The sequence below is a fragment of the Vicugna pacos genome, chromosome 3 (assembly GCF_048564905.1).
Source record: "Vicugna pacos chromosome 3, VicPac4, whole genome shotgun sequence".
Classification (NCBI taxonomy): domain Eukaryota; kingdom Metazoa; phylum Chordata; class Mammalia; order Artiodactyla; family Camelidae; genus Vicugna; species Vicugna pacos.
Window position 1 is genome coordinate 37,152,537 of NC_132989.1, and position 24,147 is coordinate 37,176,683.

A 24,147-nucleotide genomic window follows, 5' to 3' on the forward strand; every position below is an offset into this window, starting at 1 on the left:
GATTACTACTCTTGAACCTGACCATCTTAGGAGAAAACATTCCTGCTAATATCTGGGTGTTTTGAGGAATTTGTACAGATAAATTAGAAGAGCTGAGGGAAGAAACTCAACTAAAAGATGAGGAGTTCCTCTTGCACAGGATGAAAAACCAACAAATTATCTGATACAAAATGTTAGTAGTGTGTGAGCTGAAGAACTCTGCCATAGAGGAGTGACAATCACCACACAACCAGAGAAGAGCTCATAAACAAGGCAACATGATGACAAGGTCAAAGGCAGGATGCTGCTGCTAGCCAGGACCTGGGGTACAATCCACATTAACAGAGGAGACGTAAGAGAAATGTACTAGGAAGGTGAGGGAGAAAACAAAGGGGTGATTTCCTTGGGGCACAAACAGAGGTAAGAGATCTTAAGAATCTTGTGTATATTACAAGGTTTTTTTGTGCCCAGCTGTTCACCAAAAATTATCCCAGACTTCGTGATAGAGGCCCAAGTGATATAAAGGTAAAATCCCCATCACAAAACCAGTAAATCCATAGATAACTATAAAACTAATGGTGTTAAATATGACCAAACCCTAAATTTACATGGGGATAGAGGGAAAAAAAGAGGATGTAGTATACTGACACTGGGCATTTTCTTCTATTCTACCCTCTTCAAAACTACAGGTTTGTATTTTTTGAAAATGTAATAAATCTATACTATCTTTTTCTAACTTTCCAATCTGTGAAGCATGAATCATGTTAGCCAATGTATCTCATCAAAGACAAGACATAGTTATCACATTTCAGCAGAGACACAGAACATGACAAATTATTAACACTGGATTGAGGAGCAATTTTGTCACAGACAAAATGATTTTTCTTGTAAAAGTCAAGAGACAGACATCATCATGTCTGCTCCTTTCAGAAAGCTATATATCTTTGTTACTTTGGGAAACTGTCCATCCATAGAGTCTCTGAATTTTTAAGCACAGAAAAGAATGTGAAGATGACATGAGAGGAGAGGCAAGAGCAGTGGCTCAGGACCATGTTAATGACAACACAGTAAAATGAGTAATGGAGCAATGGTGCGAAATAAGCAAGGACAGAGAGCACAGCACCTGTACATTATAGTTAAAGCTTAACAAAAGAGCATGTCTTATATTTTGATTCACTGCCTCTCTGGTATTACAACTGAGGAATGAACAGATGACTGTTGTTATGGGAAAGCAGGATTTTGCAGTGCCTGAAATCACATCAGCAAGCTATTATATTAATGTCTAACGTCAATTCTATGCTCATAGATGTTCATAGCAGTGGTGTCAATATTTATGGATCCCAAATGCTGGATGCATTTCCACTGTTCTTGAACAAAAGGGAGATTTGCCTCACTACCTTTAACCATAAGTCTTGAGGCATGAAAAACAGAGAGACTTTGACCCTGAAATAGGACTACGTCTGTATTCCTGATCTCTCATCCTTGGCTGGGGTCCATTTAAAATCAAGAATTTGTACAAGATACAATCATTTTGGTGCCCACTATGTTGTTATGTATACACTGGTGGCTAGTCAATGCTATTACCCTCTGCTTCATTAGTTCTTAACAGATCAAGGCTGAAGAACAAATATTTCTCCACAACAGACTAGATCAATAGATTTAAGATAATTTTAAAACAAGGTGCCAAGTACAAAGATTGTAAAAATAAAAACTACTCTTCCAGCAAGTTGCTGAGACTCAAGATTTAACACAAAAGGTTAGAAATCATGAAATGTCTGATTGTATCAGATACACTAAAAGTTTTATTTATAAAACACAATGTGAAATAATGAGATAGTACACCAATTTGCCATCTATGTCTGGGGCAAACACTGATCTCCCAAGTGACACTGGTGGAAAATAGACAAATATTAAAGATAAATGTAAGCTTTTAGAAATAAAAGAGGTAATACAGTAAAACAAACATATGAATTTGGCTAAAAATAGTGAAATAATAACTACTTTAAATAGTTTACCAAACACCATATTTAACTATCCCTTTACTCAGTTTTATCATCTTGAGGCTAAAAGTAAAATCTACCTTATTGAAGCCAGATTTACTTAAGACAGAGATATTTCATGTTGTATCAATTATCAGAGCAATCTATTTCCAAACACAGTGAAAAAAATAAACTAGCAACAAGGAAAGCAGCCACAAATAAATAGGCACCAATTTTAAGCCTAAATAAAATATCCAAGTAAAATAAAACTGCAATGGGTTCAATCCTCTGCAAAAGAGGACATTTGTAAAATATTAAGAATGACAGTTTCATAGACATTAAAGTTTTAAAGGAATCAGATAAAGGACATTTGTAAAATATTAAGAATGATAGTTTCATAGACATTAAAGTTTTAAAGGAATCAGATAAAATCACATTTTAGTTACATATGAACACAAAATTTTTAAATGTTGATGTTTTTAGAATCTTACCTATGCTTCAAAGAAATGTAAAGACTCACGTGTGTGTATGTGCACATGTGTATAAAACATAACTTACATTTTATAATTTCATATTGTAGTTTCATTTTTGAAAAGAGTGCTAATGCTAAAACTAATGGATAATATTACTTCTTACACCAGCATCAAAAACATTGTTCAAACCTGTGAAACTTCTGAATTTTACTCTACCAGCAAGCTAAGATGTTAGCTGCCACAGTTCGATGAATGATGGTAGAAGACATAAAACCCCTGGGACAGTGACAAAGGAGTTTATTACTTATAGCCCAGAAGGCAGCAGGGTCATGACATTCCTATTTGTTTCCCTTGCCCCATCTGGACCACAGGGCTGAGGCATAGTTGCTAAACTGGATGCTGTACTGGCTACAGTTTTGCATTAGAGCTGAGTCAGTCCCTGACTCTTACATGCTATCATTAATCACAACACCAATTTATCAGTGATGATGATAAGGATGATGATGCTGCTGATGTCAGAAAACACATTAAGAGCTTACTGTGGCCAGGTTCCATACTAAATGTTTATCATTATATTATGAAATTTTCACTGTAGCACTGAGATGTAGGAACTATTGGTATTTGCAGAGGATGATGGGACATAAGCAGAGGAAACTTCATAAACTGAAGTCCACAGAAAAGAAATCCTAGATGCCTGGTTCCAGAGCTCATGGTTTAATCACTCTGCTCAAGTCCTTTTTCTCATGATGAAGCTACTTGTAATTTGGAAACTTTAATAGACAATTGATCAAATTTCTCTTCAAAAGTCTAAAAACTATCCAATAGGAATCACATGTGACTGGCAAGTTTTGCTACTATATTTAAGCAACTTATATACTGAGAACTACACACAAAAGATAAATTTTATGTATCACAATGAAAGAATACATAACTTATGCAGGCTTCATGCAGGACAGTGATTTTCAAGGTACAGTCCTTGGACGAGCAATATCAACATCCTTAGGCCATTTGTTAGAAATACAAATTATAGTCACCATCACCACTGAATTGCAAACTCAGGAGATGTATTCATGAAAACTGTTTACCAAGCCCTCCAGGTATCATGCGTAAGTTTAAAAACCACTGCTGGGGAAAACCCTAGCTGGCTTCCAAATCAGGAAACCAAAAACAGTATCAATGGGGAGGAAAATATACATTATAAAAATAGGAAAATTAATTGAACTACTTAATACAGGGTGGTTACTTTTAGTTATCTTTGAACAACTTACCTTAAAAATATTCTAAGCAGCACATATTTTCCAGAGCTATAGATTTGAATTTTTTTTTCTGGAGAATTTAAATCACCCCAAAGAAAATCCCTACACATGTGAAATTTGAAATGGCCAATAATTTCCCATTTACCCCACAGTGAGGTCCACCAGACAAATCCTGTATATGGTCACAGAGGTTCCAATCACTTTATATTTCATTCTAAAATGTTGTACAGGCAAAACTATAAGTGAAAGGTAATAATAAAAGCATCTTCAGACATTTAAACTCTCAAAACACACTCTCTCTCAGAAAACTCCTGGAGGTTTTACTCCACTAAAACAAGGGAGTAGACAAAAAAAAAAAAAGACTTGGGATCCATCAAACAGAACTTCCAATAAGAGCACTGAAAGCATATCCCGTAAGTATATTTGCACAGAAGATCTAGCAAGTATGATTCCATATTGTCTCACAAAGGTCAAGCACTATAGCTGGAATGTTCCAAAGGAAAAAAAAAAACTGATAGATTACCTGATGTATTTAAACATTAACAAGTGGCATTCAGAGAGGTTTAATGGTACTGTTGAATAACTGGACAAGAATTAACTAAACTAGAAATGAGGAAAAAAAAAAAACTCCTGAAAAAAATAGTTGTAAATAAAAGACACAGTTATAATAATTACATGTCTTTTTAGGGAAGAAAAGTTACGGAGCAATAATAAAATAAAGAAAATCCTGATTTAGTCAAATAAGGCCGTCAAAAAATTAGAAGATATAGGTTGGCAAAAATGAAATGAAGAGAAATCTGTTTGTGTAGGCACATGTACATACAGAAGTGCTGATGTCAATATTGTGAGGGAGAGGGAAGAGAATAAATCCTCATCTTTCATTAAGGGTAAAGAGATGTAAAAGTATATTAACTAAACAAATGGCTGTAAGAACCAAAAATCCTAAAAGGATTGAAAACAGTTTTTTTAGTATAAAACTTACAAGGTTATTTTCATAGTTTTATATATAACAGTTACTGGAATTACCATGATTTACTTTGATAAAAATAACATTTATAGTTAAAATACGTATTAACAGGAGCCATAACTCACTGGCCTAAAACAACCAACATCAAAACAACAAAAGACAAAAATATCACCTACCAGCAGTCAGAACATCAGGTAGTGAAAACCAGTAACCCTTGAGAGACAAGAAACCAGTGAGGTAAACCACACTGCACCACCCCATGCCTAGACAAAGATTCAAAGCCAAGCCACAGGGAGGAAGAATCCAAGGAGAACCTGCTGGATTCTCACTAAGAGTAAAGGAAATCACAACAAAGATGCATCATCTCTTACCTATCTGACTGGCAAAAATCCAAAATTTGGTAACATGAGACTGGAGAAAATAAGTTCTTTTAGATTATGGCTGGTGGGAATGTGTAACAGTTCAACCTCTACAGAGGGTAATTTGGCTGTACCAAGTAAAATTAAAGACATACTTATGTGTCTGACTTCCAGGACTGTAATCTGAAAATAATACACACTCACAAATAAGATACAACGTATGCAAATTTTGTTTAAAAAAGCATTATTTATAATATCAATAGGTAACTGAATCAAACATTGGCAACTGTCCTAAATACCTCTCTGCTAAAACCACGCAAAATCACGCATGGCCTGTTGAATGGGTCACACAGAACTAAATGAGATCAAGAAAGGCTTGCAGTCTCTGCTTCTAAATCCCAATCCCCAGGCCTTTCTACACTGATACAAGAGAAACAAAAGTCATACTGTTTCTTCTGAATGATTCGATTACACACTTACATTCTTAGAAATGTATGAAGGAAGGAAACAGTGGTACCTGATCCTTCCTTTTCTTTCTTTCTTTTTTTTTTTAAACATTTCTTCCTTTTCTTTCTGATGTTCTTCTTTCCATTCCTATAATTCGTCAATTGGAAGGCTGAATCTTTCTGCCTCTTCTAGTGTGTAAGGAATATTCTTTACATTTTATTTTTCTTGCTAAGATGATAGTCTCTGTTCTGGATGGAATGGCTGCAGCTTCTGGGTGGGGGTGAGGTGGAGATGGAGATCGACATGTATTAGTGCAGTATTTTCAGAGTTCTACTTTAACTGCGCTCACTTGGCGAAACATTATAGCAAGGAGTACAGCTCTTACCAGGAGGGAACACAGTACTTCTATAACATGTGTAAGAATGATGATGCCAGGGGACAGAGAAAACAGACAGGTTAGGGGATACTGTTTGCCTTTCCTGTTTACTTCCCAGAATGAGTAATCAATTCTTGATTACTAAGGGAATTTTTATTACTTTTAACTATTATAAAAGTTACCATGGTAACTTTCAACCTAGAATAATTGAGCTCTTATCTAAAAAAAAAGGTTGTTTCCTAGAAATGTGAAGGTTAGGATTTGTAGTTTTATCTATATTCCTCTCTATCATTTGTGGCTTTGAAATGAAGAGGATATTAGAAATTGTAGGTTCATTCAATAATAAGCACATACATTTTAATGATCATAGTTGTCATTATATGAAAAAAACATGAACTGTATTTTAGTGAAGTGAGGTTGGTACATTGTACTGTTAAAACAGATGGCTAGAAAATCATATATTTTTGTACTTTTTATTGAGCTATTCTTTAAAAATTTCAGACAAGGCTTATTATTGACAGCTTGGTAAAGAAATAAATTCCTTTCTGATATAAACTATATGATCAGTTATACATGCTCAGGTGCCATTCTTGTGAATTCTGGTGAAATGCACTATCTTTTGTGCCTTATTGCAGGCAGTAAGGGTGAGTCTGCGTTTCTGAAGAGATTTCATTACACTTGTATCATTTCCCAATAAATAAATAAATAAATACACACACACACACACATACATTTAACTCTACTAATAAGGGTAACCTCATCACTAAAAGGAAATTAAATGACTTTTCATGGGCTTTTTGTGAGTAAATTTGTCCTGACAATAAATATTAAATCTTCTTATTGTTTACTTTTCAGTTGAACTGATGACACAGCAAGATATTTAACAAGGGTTTGTTTTGATGGTTTGTGGAAGTTCATTATTAATGTGCCTGAGAGTGTATATGATTCACTCAAGTTTTTCATACATAAAAGATAAGCCTATTTTTAAACAGCACATTTGTGACATTTTCAAATACTACTTACAATGTAGTTTTCTTCAAATGTTAGACAATTCTGATAAAGTATCCCTAAATGCATGTAATTGATCTGAAAAAGCACAGTAAAAATATTTTCACTATGTTTCTAGCCTTCTTGGATACTTTCATCTATTACACTTTTTCAGATTAACAACTGGACACGATTTCTGGTTGAAGGGGAATTTTGTTCTGTGTTTTTGTGTTTATGGTTTCATCTTATAATGATCAGAAAACGTGTACTGGACTACCACTTAAAATAAAACACTGAATATTCAAGAAGTCTAGAAACATAAGGAGAATGGGAATTAAAAAATAAGTTTATCCTATGATTCCTGATTTTGAGAACTATCAACAACACCTGCCTCTCAGATAATTGCAGGAATATATTTAAGAGTTAAGAGTTATTTGGATCATCCATCTAGCTAGCCACCTACCTATATTCAGGATAAACACAACTTGAATGTTACCTTTTTTTTTCTTTTTAACTTGAAAGAACACAAAAGAAACACAAATTGTCATGCCATGATAGAATTACTTTCATGTACTTTATATCCTCAGGTCTCAGGAGAAGTATGACACTATTGATATGAATATGCTATCTTGGAAACAAGAAAACGCTAATATTGGTGACCCAGGAATAATGCAGTGATTAGGGGCATCAACCCTCTGTGAAGTAGAAAATACAGGAATAATTGCTAGTCAGCTCTCCAGTATACTTGGTTCCTCCCTATCTGCAATTTTGCATCTGAAGATTCAGCCAGTTAAAGGCTCTGCAGTTCTGTAGTATTTACCATGGCACAGCAACAAAAATCCTTGCATAAGTGAACCATGCAGTTCAAACCCATGTTGTTCAAGAGCAAAATGTATTTAAATTCCTGCTTATTAATAGTTATAAGGTATGTCCCAGCTTCAAAAACGTTTTAATTGTGCAATATATACTAAACTTTAGGATATAAAGTTTGGTCTCATTTATTGCTATCACATGAGATAATGTAGTTTTTTTTTTAAATAAAGACTTACATTTTTTTGGAGAAGTTTTAGGTTCACAATAAAACTCAAAAAAAGGTACAGAGATTTCCCAGATATTTTCTGCCTCCTACCACATGCATAGCCTCTCCCACTATCAGCATCCTCCAGCCGAGCAGTACATTCCTTACAACTGATGATTCTATATTAACACGTCATAATTACCCAAAGTTCACAGTGTACCTTACTTCTTGGTGTTGCACATTTTATGGGTTTTACATCCACCATTATACTGTCATACAGAGTATTTTCATGGCCCTGAAAATCCTCTGTGCTCTGACTATTCAACCACTAATCTTTCTACTGTCTCCACTGTTTTGCTATTTCCAGAATATCATACAGCTGAAATCACACTGTATGTATGTAGCCTTTTCAGACTGGCTTCTTTCACCTAGCAATATGCATTTAAGTTTCCTCCAGGTTTTTTCAAGGTTTCATAATTCATTTCTTTTTAGCACTGATGAGTTCTTTGGATTTACAATTTTTAAAAATTAAAAAAATGGCAAACTCTTGTTAAGTCACTCTATCTGTAATGGAAAACATTTTTAAAATTAGTATGTGTATATATGTATATGCATGACTGGGACATTGTGCTGTACACCAGAAATTGACACATTGCCACTGACTATACTTCAATAAAAAGAAAAGAAAAAAAATTACTATGTAATAAGCGAGGAAGTTATACAATAAAAATAGTATGAATTTAAAACAAAGATACAACACTGTAATATGGGACTCAGTTTTCAACATGTAGACAATTAAAGAGTTATCCTTATTACACTAAGAAAATTTTCTATACTTAAATCGGTCTGTGGTAGTCTGTAAAATTACTACACTTTTACAGTAAAAGTAGTAGTCTTATTTAAAAAAAAATTATTCTATAGTGCACTTAATATTAGGTATACTGGAACTAGGAAGATAATGGAAGCATAGGGAAGATTTTGAATTTTAGAAGCATATGAACATGCACTTTTATAGGCAAATAAGAAAAATCAAGTTAATATAATCCACAGATACTAGAATTATTAGCCATCATATAGAAAATAATAATAAATGCCAAAAATGGAATTGTTAGCACATAAGAAAATTTACTATCTTTGTCTATTAGACAAAACCCACTAGGGAGCTCTTTAATATATACCACTTTGCACAATATACGCTACACTCCAGTCCCTGAAGAAACATACTAGCTAGTGCAGAGATAAGATTAATATAAATGGCATTTTTTAAACAATTAAGAGAACTTCAAAACCTATTATTTCCATATGATTCCGCTTCAAACAAGCTGTACTGAAAATTGAAAATGAATGAAAAAATATTTTGAGTATACATTTGGTGCCAAGTCCCTGACTAACCCACAAGTGGTACATGTGCACAATGGACCTGAAGAAGCAAAACAAAAGCTTTGAAGACTGAATTGACACTGAAACCATCACTACACAAAACGATACAGAATTTGTACTCTGAATTTAGACAGGTTGATTGCATGCAAAAATATGAAATAAACATTTCCCATACGATTTTAACAGCACCCTTGTAGTATTAAAAATATATCAGATACATTTCTAAATTACCCCATAAACAAAGAACCAGAATATTTAACTCAAGAAACAGAAAACCAACAGATGAGAATCTCATGACAACATGAATGTTGGAATTTTCAGAAAAAGGTTTTAATGCAGCTATTATAATTGTGGAATAGGAGGTGAAGATAAACACTAGATGGGCGGAAAAAGAGAAGTATATAAATATATATAAATAATAAGAACCAAGTAAAAATTTTAGAATTAGATATTATAGTATCTTCAATTTTAAAAACTAAAAATCATGGATAGGGCCAAAAGAACAGAATGGTGATGACAAAGGAAAGATTCAGTGAATCTGAAGGAAATTAAAAAAAAAATTCTACCTAGACATAGCATAATCAAACTGCCGATGGTCATAAGTAAAGAAAATACATTTCAAAAAGGAATGAAAATGAAAAACTGTTTTGCTACTTATGCCAGAGACTGTACTAGGTCGTTTTACCTGTGTCTTACCAGTCTCACAGTAACCATTACTTTAGGTATTATGATTTCCTCTTTCAAGATGGCAGTGCTGACTCAGAAAGTATTCAATGCTGCTAAGTAGTAGTGAGGGATTTACCAGGTCGACTGTATTGAAGTCCACTTTGTCCACTGCAGTCATTTTGTTTATATACCCAAACATTTTCAATGCACCTTTCTAATTATTCAAGGACCTAGTGTATGTACTGAGTATAAATTCATCCCTTACTGTTTCAATATAAAGTCAGAGGGGTATAATGTTACTCCTTCCTAGACTATATCATTTCAGCTATTAAAATAGAAGAAATTATCATGTTGAAGTTAATTTGCATCAATTAAGGTGCATTAGGTTACAGACAACAGTAAATAACTCAAGCTGATTGAGGCAAAACAAGAATTTATTGAAGTGGGGATGGGACACTTAAGAAAGTAAAGTAATAGATAAAACAGCCAGGTCTTAAAAAAAAAAAAAAGAGGAATTGAAGCAAGTCCAGTAGTAGAGACCCAATGGACTTAATTTGAGTTGAAGACAAAAGATAACCTACCTCTAACTCTCACAAGCTCTATCTTTTCTATTTTAATTTTCCAAGTTATCTAGTACAGATTGATCCATATGGACTGAGGCTGACAACCAGGTCAATCTTGGAAGCCAGTCCGTGAAGTAATGGCTTCACTTGGCTAGTCTGACTTGCCCATATGTGTGTTCAGAAGGTAGAGCCTCTTATTAAAGGAAGAAGAAGTTCTGGGCAGATAAAAGCAAAAGCAACTGTAATCCATCTCTTGGCTTCTGTGAACTTGTGCACACACAAGTATCCTTTCTGTTGTTACACATACATACCCATGGGGAACAACTGGACACAAATCTGGTAATTTCAAGGTAATCAAATATGTACACATACAGATTTCCCAAAGGCCAGTGTGCAGTTTTAAGCTTTAATAATTTCAGGAAGGTAAAGGCTACAAATTAGAAAGAACACCATTTGAAAGTTTAGCTATTTTAGTTTTCCTTTTCCTATATAGTTTTGTAAACTGTCCATAATACTTTTTTAATTTTTATTTTTTTGTTTCTGTCTTCTAATTGAAGATACTGGCGTGACAAAGGAAAATTAAAATTAATATCTGAAAATGTACTAAATTAAACAACTGTAAATGACATGCAAATAACTAAACATGCACATTGTATTTTCCAAAAGTTGGTATCTTTTACACTCCTAAAGCTATTACGCTTAAAATTCCATTGTGGCTTTTAGGACACGTGTATTTACACATGCCTGACTGTCTCAGATGAATTATACATGTTCCATCTCTCCTAGCATGACTGTGTAAGAAGGGTTTGTGCACCTACACATGAACAAGCCCAGAGAAGCCAAGGGGCGGGGTTTTGTCGCCTCTGGTTTCATTCGTGCCGTACCTTTTGCTCTTTCAATGATAAGAATGTCTGTCCCTCAGCCAAATGACTATGCAGGTGACTATATTAAAAGGGAGATATGAGGAAAAGTATACATTCATTTAAAGAAAACAATGTAGAAAAATATGTACTACTTTGAGAGAAATGCATGGGGCTGAGTGCATGGGAGAAGAGGTATTACAATCTGTACTATTTAAATTCTGTAATGTTCACACTTGTCTGCATCAAGCAGCATTCACGGATTTCATACGGGGGAGGTTAAGAAAGTTGGAGTGAAAGACAGTATCTGGGCTGGAGAGTAAGACTGTGAGCCAGGTGTCCAAGCTGACAATAAATGAAACAGAAGTGAGAAGAAAGAAGCGGAACTCAACGTGGGAAGAGAAATACTAGAGTATCTTTTTAAACCCTCTGTCACCTTAGCAGTCTCCTCCCCTAAATTCCTACCAAGTTGTCATCAGTCTTCTGTTCTACTGTTGATAGCTTTAAGTATAAAGACTTTTCTTCCTGTAGCACTAGTATCTACCTATACTGTCCTCTTCTCTACAAGGCAACAGTGCAGGTATTTTCAGTGGCCCCTGACTCCCTGAGGGCGAGTACCAGGAGCTGGAAAGTCTTTCCACAGGACTCCTGAGTGTCTAGTATCCTCAATATTCCTTAGGTTCCTCAAGACTCTATGTGGGCTATTTTCTCAGTTAGGTGCCGCATTTTACAGAGCAACTGAAAGCAGCTACAGGATGTGAGGCACATGTGTTTTCAGGCCAGCCCTACCTTGATGCCGCGGGGCTCACAAGAACGGCTGAGCTCTTGCCAGACCATCGGACTGTGTTGGACACCATCGCTCAGAATCTTCAGGCCACTGGGTCTGTGTCGCTGTGAGAAAACCGAAACAGAGAAGGGGATCCATTCAATAAGGAAGCTTTTCTTACTTTAGTGACAAATGTTCAGCCACTCTCAGGATTTCCTGCAGGATACAGAAAATTCAGGAAAATTGCCAAGTTTCATTCTAACTGTGACTTTCAGAAGATGGAAGATGAGCCCTTGATTTGTTCCATTAACTAGAAAGACACATTCTCATTAATTGTAGTATATGAATCAGGCTTTACAATGTCTTTAGAGCTTTGTCTACGTTTCATTCCTCTGCCGGCCAAATAGAACAAGACACCTGATGCTGTAACAAAAGGAAAGTATCATGTGAGAATCGTGAACCTTCAATAAAAGGATATGGAGGTCCAGGAAGCAACACATTCAGTTAAAAGTTACCCGAAACAGTTCATGGCTTAAGGGTAGCCTCCGCTCCTTTCCTTCCCTGGTGACACCTGACACTTTTGAGAAGGCAGTCAGAACCACTGGCTCCTACTATATCAGAAGGGAAATTTTTCTCATAAAAATAAAAAGGATTTGAATGGTTGTTTCCTTCAAGCAGTTAAAACTCCTCAGCAGTCTCCTCCAGGGGGTGAAAATCACAGAATGGAGTCTAAGATCTCACTCCCACCCAGAGAAAGGGTAGAACTATGACTGGCCTTCATACCAATCTTTTTCTTCAAGGACAGAAGGCCTGTCTCTATCTTGCCCTGTGCCCCCTGGAAGGGAGGCAGGCCAGGGAATAAACCTGGAGGGGATGTAAGTCTTGTGACCTTCAATTTATCTAGGAGTGGTGGGCCCAGCCCTCTCTGCCCTGCTCAGCTACTGGCAGGTCTTTAGTCCTGTTCCTTCAAAGGGCATAGACAGGAAACACTCCTGTTTAATTTGTTATCAACCAAGTATTCCACTTTCAAGTATATATTACTCAGAAGGGAATTCTTCGTTACAGTTATCATGGAACCAGGGGAGGCATCTGTGGTGGATGCCACCCTTTCTTAGAACCCAGCATCCCACGTTTCCTTGACATTCTCTTATCCCTGTGGTCCTCACCTCTTCTGCAATCTGGCCCACAGCAGCTTCCACTTCCAATTGTAGTGGTGGAGAGGGTACAGTGATGCTTATTTTAGTCTTGCTCTTCCATGTGACGTGAACTGCCTTCTCCTCTCTCCTCAGGAGATCAGCGGGCTGTCTGCTCCTCTTGGTGGTGAAGTGGTAGATACGCATAAACAAAGGTGGGTACTATGGCTGCTTAGAGAAGATAAAGCCTTCTCGGTAGTCTGGCCTCCTTCACTTCCTCTCTTTTAGGGCTGAAAAACAGTCTGTTTATTTATATGAGGATATCTTCATGCCAAAATGTTTTTCTTCATGGCATCCAGATGTTGCCTTCTTGATTTTCTTCTTCTTCCTCCTCTTCTTCTTCCCTTTCCTATTCCCCTTGCTCTTGAACCAAGCCAAGGCAAGATGGAAAGCATGGCAGCTAAAGCCCTCATTGATCCCACGCTCCACATGCTCCTGAAGGACCTCTAAGCTGGGGAAGACCCGGCAGCAGCCCATGCACCTGAAGCCAGTATCCAGAGCCACCAGCCATTCAGGCGTCTTGGCCCTGGAACATTCCTCCAGAGCTGGAGGTTCTGCTGGACTTTCCTTTTCCCTTTCCTCTTGGGCTTTGCTATCTGAGATGAACTCGGTGTCAGTAAGGAGCTCCTTTGTAGATACATGACAGAAGATGAATGCTGTGGCGACCTTTTCAGGACAGGTCATTTCTTCTATTCTTATCTTCTTTGAAGAAGGTTTTAATCCTTCCCCAGTATTCCATGAGATAGCCACACCCCTTTCCAACTGTACATGCATATAGTAAATTTTCATGAACCTTTTCTCTTGCATATGTACTGATGACACAAAGGACTCATTGCTATTAACCAAATGAAATGGGAAAGAGACTTGTGGAAAAGGGGAGGAAGTCTCCCATTGCTCCAAATCCTGGGAGAGAGGCATCTCAGGGGATTCAAAACAGGAAACAACTTGATATAATTGATGGATTCCTAGGAAAGAAAATTTCAAACATAAGAAAACTAGGATAAGTATGGGAAGTTTACAGGAGTTAAGATGGCAATGAAAATATTCCTATATGGCATGTGGAGTGTAAGTCCACATACATGTGATACTTCAGAATTCTGGGTGGTATGATTTATTTGGCGTGTATGCATGGTTTAACAATGTGAGAATGAGGATGTGGTGTGTCTTGAGGTGTTGTATGTATGTTCTCAGACATATCTGGTGTTTTTAATGTTGATGAAAGGGGACGAATAGGTGTGTGCATGTGTGTTATATGGTGTTACAAACAGGCACAAGAGTGGTACATGTTCTTACTGTGAGATAGTAAGACTTAAGAGTGTCAGAGCAAACACATGTGAGCTCTCAGAATGTGCCTTTCTATGAAGGACTGAAGGTTCTGTGGGAGAAGTAATACATAGATTAGAAAAACTGTATATGAAAGCACATTCCCTTCAGGGCATATGAGTTTTCTTGAGTCTGACCTAGCATAAGGAGTTCAAACAGGTTACACACGTGAAGGGATGTGATGTAAGAGATTAGTGTACAAACAGGTGAATCCGAAAATGATTATGTGAAGGACTGAAGGGTGTACCTATGTAATGCTACTGGAGAATGGGGAAGATAGATGAAGACTAAAGCTGTGTGTTATTTGAGAGAAAAAATAAAAGGAAGGAGAAATAGGGCCGTATTTGGTCTGAAGGACTCTATATACACTGTGTGAGTGTGTGAGGAAGAGTTTGTGCTGATCTGAGGAGGAAGGTTCTGATTAATTTCCCGTGCACATATCAACACTGCCCACGTAGAGCTGTCCCAGGATTCACGTGTTGAGTATCTGTGCTGAGAAACTGTCCTATCCCTGAAGGCACACTCTCTTTTTGTCCCTTGGAAGAGTCCTAGTCCCTCTGCCCTGAATCCCTTTTTTGTTTTTGAGGGGAAAGTGAAATAAGTAGGGATGGGCTCAATAGTTCTCCTGTACTTCCTTCCCAGTCTTCAGTCCTACCTTTGTATCTTCCTTATCATCCTCATCAGCAAAAATAAGCTTTCGTGCAGAGACACAGGAGAAATATTCTGAGGCAGAGGACTTTCCCCTACGAAACTCCATTTATCTCAAAATACAAATAAACAATGATTAAAATTGTGTATGTGATGGATGCCAGTGGTGTTGAGTATCTTGTATGTGATATTTCTAGAGGTGTATACAGACTATCAAAAACTTAGAACTATGCCTGAAATATAGTATGTAGTCACTAAAACCTGGATATTATTAGCTCAACTTTCCTTACCAGAAACTGTTCAATTGGAGGATATGGGGTTTAAGTTTAATGAAGAATTCTGTACGTATACCTATCAACCTATATTGATAGCTATACTGACATAGATATATAGAGAAATATAGATGTAAATTTATATATATGTATATATACACACATATATAATGTATACATGAATAAATATGGAGAGAGAGATGTAGAGATTACAAACTAAAGAATGTCTTTCACCACCAGGCTCTACAAGAATTAGCCACTGTAATCACTGACCTTTAACACACACTGAAAAGAGCTCAGGGTGGAGATCAGGAATGAGACACTCAGTGTTTCGGGACACACTGGCAGAACAGGCCTTCAGATAGTTACATATTTTCAGGAAAAAATTTTGTGAACTCAATTTCTTGTATTTTCTCATACTCAGAAAAGCACTAAAATTATTAACAGAGACATCTAGATGTTCCCTGTGACTACCAGCAATCTTCTTGCTACTAGCAGCAACCTACCGAGATGTTCAATCGATTGCATGTACCCCCTTCACCAAAATCACATATATAGTGACTTCCTCAACACCTCCTCAGACCAGCCCTTCAGAGCTGTCCATCTCATGGGCTATACTCCTCAGTAAGCACCAAACAAAACTTAACTCACAGCTCTCATGTGGTATGTGTAAGGGGGTGTGTGTGTATGTTTTTCAGACTCACAGCTCTCGCGCGTGTGTTTCAGTCAACAATATAAATTTTTAATTGTTCCTCAGGAACTTGCCGTGGTGCTGGAGATGCTCACATGAAGACTTTATAGTCTTGCCCTAGACTCCTGGAAATGTGCTTCTACATTTTCCTTAGATTTGTAATCTTCCCATTCAGATCCTTTAAGAGCCTCTTATAAAGGAAACAGAGATACCTACATGGTACATTTCTTCCCATAGATGAGAAACAGAGGCCTTAAGCAGTCCCTGAGAGAAGGGGTCATTTATGGCCATTGCTGAGCAAAGAGCTCAGTTCCAATTCTAGACCATCATGCTGACCCATCTGCCTGCCTGATTCTTTCTCAGCGTCTCCTCTTTCCCACACTCACTCATATCATCATGAACCAGCTTGTCTAGAGAAGAGGCACAGGAGATATATTCTGAGTGTGAATCCTCTGCTCTTTGGCTGTGGCCTTGGACGAACCCAAAAGGTCCAGACAGCAGGGTTTCTTCATCTGAGCCTAAGATTTCTAGGAAAGAGAAGGAAAACCAGATATAAGGTTTTTTTTTTTTGACTTCAGCAAACATTCAAAAAATACCACGTACGATGACACACATGATACTTGTCCTCATAAAGCTTACAGTCCACTTTCTGTCCGAAGTCCCAAAGTACAGGCATACAAATATATTTGATAGAATAATGTGTCTGATTACCTGTGAGTACCCTATGCTGTTTTCTGCAGTGTATCAAAGGCTCCAGTTCTTCTCTGGTACATAGCAAGGTACCTGTATTATTCACCAAAAGAATAAATTTGGAGTATGCACACAGGTAAAGTGCCTCAGTTGATCAGCTGTGGATTATCACATCAAAGTTCTGCTGCATCCTGAGAGTTAGAATTTACAGGAAGGAATCTACTGACGTCTATTTCTCATCCCCAGCCCCCTCTTCTAGATATCTGCTCTTGTGCAATCTCACACAGAGGCCTCTGTTGCCAGAGCTTTGGGGAAACTGCTGGCTCTGAGCGTGAGTGAAAGACTGCAGTAGGATCTCCAAGATTGACTCCCGACAGTGGCTACAGCTCCCATCTCAGGAGCTTAATTACTCTTAAATGGCACATCCATCACCTGGCCTAGTCACCGCCGTCACCTTTCTTTGTGTCTCCTGTCCCACATGGTCTGACTCTGTTTTTCATCTATACTTAACTACGCTTACAGACCATCTTTAAAGTTTCCCAATTTCAGGTACGTTCCAGGTTGCTAGGATTTTCCTAAGTAATATGTGTATTTCTTGAATTAACTCTACCTCTACCACTGATTTAAATATGACACAAATACCTTCATTTAGTTTTTTTACTTAATCTTAATCTACATTTCCAATAGAAAGGGCTATGCCTTTAAATACATAAGCTTTAGCAAATAAATAGGTAAATTCTTGTTCCTGATAAAATAACTCAAACACTTTAAAAACGCGTCCTCTGTTTCAAAGCTTTAATTAAGCCTGTAATAGAATTACTTTTAAAACACATCTGGAGAGTGTCTGGTGGATCATGTTAGTGTAGAAATGGGGAAATTTAGTATGACTGGTATATTTTTTAAATGGTTGGTATGTATTGTCATATTTGGTGAGTATAGTCTGAGTTGTGTATGAGTCTGTCAGGTTTCTTCAACAATTTTAGGCAGTGAATGTAGGCATGAGATGGCCATTGTATGTGAAGGCAGTGTCAGTGTGATATGCTGGGTAACACTACAGCATAATTTTATACACGTATAGGCAGTACCCTGTTCATATATTATGAGTGATCTATGTGCCACTTACTATTAAAGTTCAAGTAGTTATATAATATCTATTTGATTTATATGAGAGACAGTGTAGTTCTGAGTAATTTGTGAGACCTGTTGAGACCTTGAAAATATTACAGACTGACCATGAGAAGGACAGATACAAGGGAGATCATGTGAGCCTCTAGGTTGTGGAATTATTGAAGGACATGCTGGGAAATGAGAGGAATTTTAGAAGGCATCATATGATTTTGTTAGCTTCATGGATTTTTAATATAAAATATAGAGTTCTACAAGAATGAGAGTATTTGTGTGAGACTGTGGTATTGAAAGAAGAAAGAAAAGAAAAAGCAAATTTAAGAAATGCATATACTGCAAAATGAGGGTGTGAAGGTTTAACACATGAGGGGATAGGCTTATGAGTGTGTCTGAGAACATAAGGAAATAGGAACAGAGAATGGCGAGTGAAGGGTTGAGTGTTTATAAAGAGGTAAATGCAAGAGCACACGGTGCTGAGACTAGCTGTGGGCATGATGGAGTGAAGAAAGATGTGTATTTATGAGAGGAGGAAGTTGTTGGAGATCAGAATTTGGGGCCCCCTTTCAAATTTCTGCCGCTTCTTCACCCATGAAAAGACATATATTAAGGAGCTTTGCTCTTGAAGACAAAAGCAGAATCTACTGCTTCCTCCTTCAGTCCTTTATGCTGGATTTTGGTGCCCATTTCAAACTGGTTGTCAGAAATTTATCCACATTGTGACCAACAAGGTTTATCTTCTCAGGTTAGGATTGAGTTAAGTTTTCTTACTTGTCTGAGAAATCTGTCATTTCATTAGTTCTCCATCTTCTTGAACATAGCCTTGTTCTGATATTCTTGCGCTTTGGGATGCATATCCTCCTGACATTTCCCTTGAATCTCAAGGTTCTGTTTTATACAGATACAATGAGTATCTCCCAGAGGAGAAAGAGACTCTTGCTGGAGTCTGAACTGGGGTTTGTATCAGCTTCTATCTCCTATCAGTTGGTAGACAGGAGATCTCAGCTGACTCTCTCAGTCAAGCTTCTATTTCCCTTTCTATGCCTCATCCTTACCTCTAGCTCAGACATCTACACTTAGGTGTATTCATGTTGTCAAAGGAGACAACAGGAGAGATATTTTGAAATAAAGGTATTTTTCACTTCCTTCTGAGGAATATGACCAAACTGTATAACATCCTTCTGTTCCTCAAAAAAAAATTGTTAAATTGAGTGAAAATTAAACAGATATACGCAACTTACCACTTTTTTCCCCTTAATAGAAGCACTGGGGATTGAACTTAGGACCTCATGCATGCCAAACATTCGTTCTACCACTGAACTATACCCCCTACCCCAGACTTATCAATTTCTTTTTTTTTCTAAACATTTTTTATTGAGTTATAGTCAGTTTACAATGTTGTGTGAAATGCCAGTGTAGAGCACAATTTTTCAGTTATACATGAACATACATATATTCACTGTCATTCTTTTTCGCTCTGAGCCACCACAAGACCTTGTATATATTTCCCTGTGCTATACAGTATAATCTTGTTTATCTATTCTACATATGCCTGTCAGAATCTACAAATTTCACACTCCCAGTCTGTCCCTTCTCACCTCCCTCCCCTTTGGCAACCACAAGTTGTATTCTATGTCTATGAGTCTGTTTCTGTTTTGTATTCATGTTCTTTTCTTCAGATTCGACATATGAGCGATCTCATACGGTATTTTTCTTTCTCCTTCTGGCTTACTTCACTTAGAATGACATTCTCCAGGAACATCCATGTTGCTGCAAATGTCATTATGTTGTCGGTTTTTATGGCTGAATAGTATACCATTGTATACATGTATCACCTCTTCTTTATCCAGGCATCTGTTTATGGACATTTAGGCTGTTTCCATGTCTTGGCTATTGTAAATAGTGCTGCTATGAACACTGGGGTGCAGGTGTCTTTTTGAAGTAGGGTTCCTTCTGGATAGATGCCCAGGAGTGGGATGACTCGGTCCTATGGTAAGTCTATTTCTAGTCTTTTGAGGAATCTCCATACTGTTTTCCACAGTGGCTGCACCAAACTGTAGGAGGGCTGCACCAGCAATGTAGGAGGGCTCCCTTTTCCCCACAGCCTCTCCAGCATTTGTCATTTGTGGACTTTTGAATGATGGCCATTCTGACTGGTGTGAGGTGATACCTCATCGTAGTTTTGATTTGCATTTCCCTGATAATTAGTGATACTGAGCATTTTTTCAAGTGCCTATTGATCATTTGTATTTCTTCCTTGGAGAATTGCTTGTTTAGGTCTTCTGCCCATTTTTGGACTGGGATGTTTGTTTTTTCTTATCAAGTCATATGAGCTTCTTACATATTCTGGAGATCCAAGCCTTTGTTGGTTTCATTGTTTGCAAAAATTTTCTCCCATTCTGTAGGTTGTCATTTTGTTTTACTTCTGGTTTCCTTTGCTGTGCAGAAGCTTGTAAGATTCATTAGGTCCCATTTGTTAATTCTTGCTTTTATTTCTATTGCTTGGGTAGAATGCCCTAGGAGAACATTTTTGAGATGTATTCAAGATACTGTTTTGCCTATATTTTCTTCTAGGAGGTTTATTGTATCTTGTCTTATGTTTAAGTCATTGATCCGGTTTGAGTTTATTTTTGTGTATGGTGTAAGGGAGTGTTCTAACTTCATTGATTTACATGCTGCTGTCCAGTTTCCCCAACACCATTTGCTGAAGAGATTGTATTCCATTGTATATTCTTGCTTCCTTTGTCGAAGATTAGTTGACTAGAAGTTTGTGGGTTCATTTCTGGGCTCTCTATTCTGTTCCATTGGTCCGTGTGTCTGTTTTTGTACCAATACCATGCTGTCTTGTTTACTGTAGCTCTATAGTATTGTCTGAAGCCTGGGAGAGTTATTCCTACAGCCTCTTTCTTTTTCTTCAGTATTGTTTTGGCAATTCTGGGTCTTTTGTGGTTCCATATAAGTTTTATTATGATTTGTTCTAGTTCTGTGAAATATGTCCTGGGTAATTTGATAGGAATTGCATTAAATCTGTAGATTGCCTTGGGCAGTGTGACCATTTTAACAATATTGATTGTTCCAATCCAGAAGCATGGGATAGCTTTCCATTTTTTTTAAGCCGCCTTTAATTTCCTTCATCAGTGGTTTATAGTTTTCCATGTGTAAGTCTTTCACCTCCTTGGTTAGATTTATTCCCAGATACTTTATTACTTTGAGTGCTATTTTAAAGGGGATTGTTTCTTTACTTTCTTTTTCTGTTGATTTATCGTTAGTTAAAGAAATGCAAGTGATTTTTGTACATTAATCTTGTAACCTGCTACCTTGCTGAATTCTTTGATACTTAAAAGTAGTTTTTGTGTGGCCCTTTTAGGGTTTTCTATATATAGTATCATGTTATCTGCATATAGTGACATATAGTGACCTCTTCTTTTCCAATTTGGATCCCTTTTATTTCTCCCTCTTGCCTGACTGCTGGGCTAGGACTTCCAAGACTATGTTGAATAGGAGTGGTGATAGTGGGCATCCTTGTCTTGTCCCAGATTTTAGTGGGACGCTTTTGAGTTTTTCACTGTTGAGTACTATGCTGGCTGTAAAGCAAAGATACTACCAAAAAAGGGAATTATAAACCAATATCACTACTGAACATAGATGCAAAAACCCTTACCGAAATATTAGCAAATAGTATCTGACAGCATATAAAAAAGGTTATACAGCAGAACCAAGTAGGGTTCATCCCAAGGACACAACGGTGGTTCAACATACGCAAATCAATGTAATACATCATATTAGCAAGAGAAAGGACAAAAACCACATCATCATCTCAATAGATGCAGAAAAAGCATTTGATAAAATTCAACACCCATTTATGATAAAAACTCTCACCAAAGTGGGTATAGAGGGAACATATCTCAACATAATAAAAGCTATGTAAGACAGACATATCAATTTCTTAGCTTGCCACATTTCCTCTATTTCATTTTTCTGAATATATTCTTTTTGACTATTTTTTTACATTTTATTTTTTATAGTTTTTATCTGAAAAAAGGTCATAGTTTCACTCTCATTCTCGTAAGACACTGACTGTTTCATATCCTCAGCACAGTAGTTTATATTGATGTCATTAGGTTTCTATTTCTGTCTTCCTTATTGCTATTGAGAAGTTTACAGTTTGACAAATCATCATTCTTTTCTAAGTATTCTGTGTTTCTCTCTAGTTACACTAAGGTCTTTGTTATTGGGTTCTGAATTTTTGGTACAGTGTGGATTTGCTTTTGCCTATCCTGTAATGAGTTTCCTAATAACGTTTCTTGATTCTAAAGATTAAGGTCTTTCATCAGTTCTGAACAATGTTTAGCCATTATCTCTTTCATTATTGGTCTTATTTTCTTTGTTTCATTTGTCAGAAACCTCAGTTTGACATACATCATATTTTCACATTTTATTCTCATTTATCTTAATCCCTCCTTTATCTTTCCATCTATTTATCTCTCTGATTTATGTTGTACATAATTCTCCAGCTCTCTTTCAGTTAATCAATTTTCTTTTCATCTATGTTTAATTTGCTGTTTTACCCATCTCCATTTTTATAAGTTATAGAATAGTATTTCTTATTTCTAAAACTTCCATCTGGTTATTTTTAAAATCTTTTTTCTTTATAGGGTTTTATGTTTTTACAGATTTAGTAATTTTAGACATTCTTATTTACTATCCCTATAACATTGTTCAATTATCTTCTTCATAGTTAAAACTTGTTTTTCCTAGTGTTTGCAGAACCTACTTTATAGTTATGTTTTTAGAGTTTTAAACTGTGAGCTCCTCTTCAGCAAGTCATTATCTATAGACTCTTGAGTATGATTGACTGATAATCCAGAACTCTTTTACATTTTCTGCTGTCAGATATTAATGCGGTACAATTAGCTACAACTTAATTTTATTAATTCTTCACTTCCAGGTTTAATGATTGGATAGCAATTGTGGACACTTTGCCTATGAAATCCATTTCTTCCCTTGATAAATGACATCTTTCCTAAATATGTATGCACAGAGTTACTCCCTTATTCCCCCAAAAGTGTAAAGTATTTGTGATGAGCTCCCACTGATGGTACAGAAACAGAGACCGACACTCTCAAATAAGAGAGAAGAAAATGATATGACTGGACTCAAAGTACACCCTTCTCTTAGTGGCTAGGTAGAAATGTTGAGCTGGATTCTACAGATGTGCTCAAATACCCATTGCCTTGATCTGCATAGACTTTAATTATTCTTCCTTTATCCTTACCAGCACAAGAAGGATTGTAAAATGAGGAGTCACAGGAGAAGTATTCTGATTCAGAGGATCCATCTCTTGCTTCAGGGACCAAGGCACTGTACTTCCAAGAGTACCCAGATAATGGATCATATTCATGTAACTTTGAGATTCCTAGAACATGGAATAAAATTCATAGTAACAGTTAGCTTCATTCTGTTCTTCTACATTCTTCTCCCTAACCTAGTCTCCTCACCAACCCCATGGAAATACTTGCTTTGTCCTAACCCTTTAACTTTGGCAGGGAACTGGCACATTTCAGTAGTCTATGCCTCTATCTGGCTCCTGTCATCAAGGCTCCTAATACTCATTTATCTTGCTTAGGATTTTTGGTATCATTTGCCATCCTCTACATTTTGCCTGTGGATTCTTAGAGATTTACAACTTCAAATGAATCAATAGGTAAATTTTTTTTGAAGTTAATTATTCTTTTTATGATGTCACTGGCTCTGTTTCAACATTAACCAAGCTTACTGTCACTTGGTTAACTGTTTAAGATTATCATCTATCATGGGTGCATGTGGTATGTGTATTTTGCACCCTTTGTAACAAAATGGTGTGATTAAATACAATGAGCTTTGTGTGCATAAGTTCATAACATGTTACTTAAAACTGGGTTAGGTTTTATTATTGTGTGATTTGTTGTTTGTGAAATCAGAGGTGAGTGTGGCATGAGTGAGGACCATGTGTATTTCTGTTTTAGTTCAGCATCTATGTGTGTAGATTACATGTTGTATGATTAAGGATTTATGTTCGTGCTTTATATGTTGTCATGTGTTTTAAATGTCTAATTTAATTATTGGGAATATTCTCTTTGAGACTAGTGAGAT

General features: G+C 36.7%; 1 protein-coding gene across 11 annotated transcripts in view; it reads right to left on the reverse strand.

The window, feature by feature from the left end:
• Positions 1-24,147, reverse strand: part of LOC107034844 (protein FAM170A-like) — a 591,285-nt gene that overhangs the window by 363,209 nt on the left and 203,929 nt on the right. For 10 of the 11 annotated variants that reach the window (XM_072957842.1, XM_072957840.1, XM_072957841.1 and 7 more), the window contains 4 exons: positions 23,291-23,431; positions 16,590-16,730; positions 13,243-14,234; positions 12,100-12,201 (listed from right to left, as the gene is read on the reverse strand). In XM_072957842.1, coding sequence (XP_072813943.1) covers positions 13,516-14,234; positions 16,590-16,730; positions 23,291-23,431 — 1,001 coding nt within the window. In that variant the 3' untranslated portion in view covers positions 12,100-12,201; positions 13,243-13,515. Of the gene's footprint in view, positions 1-10,303; positions 12,202-13,242; positions 14,235-16,589; positions 16,731-23,290; positions 23,432-24,147 lie in introns of those variants that run through there. The other variant, XM_072957858.1, reaches the window with a different exon arrangement.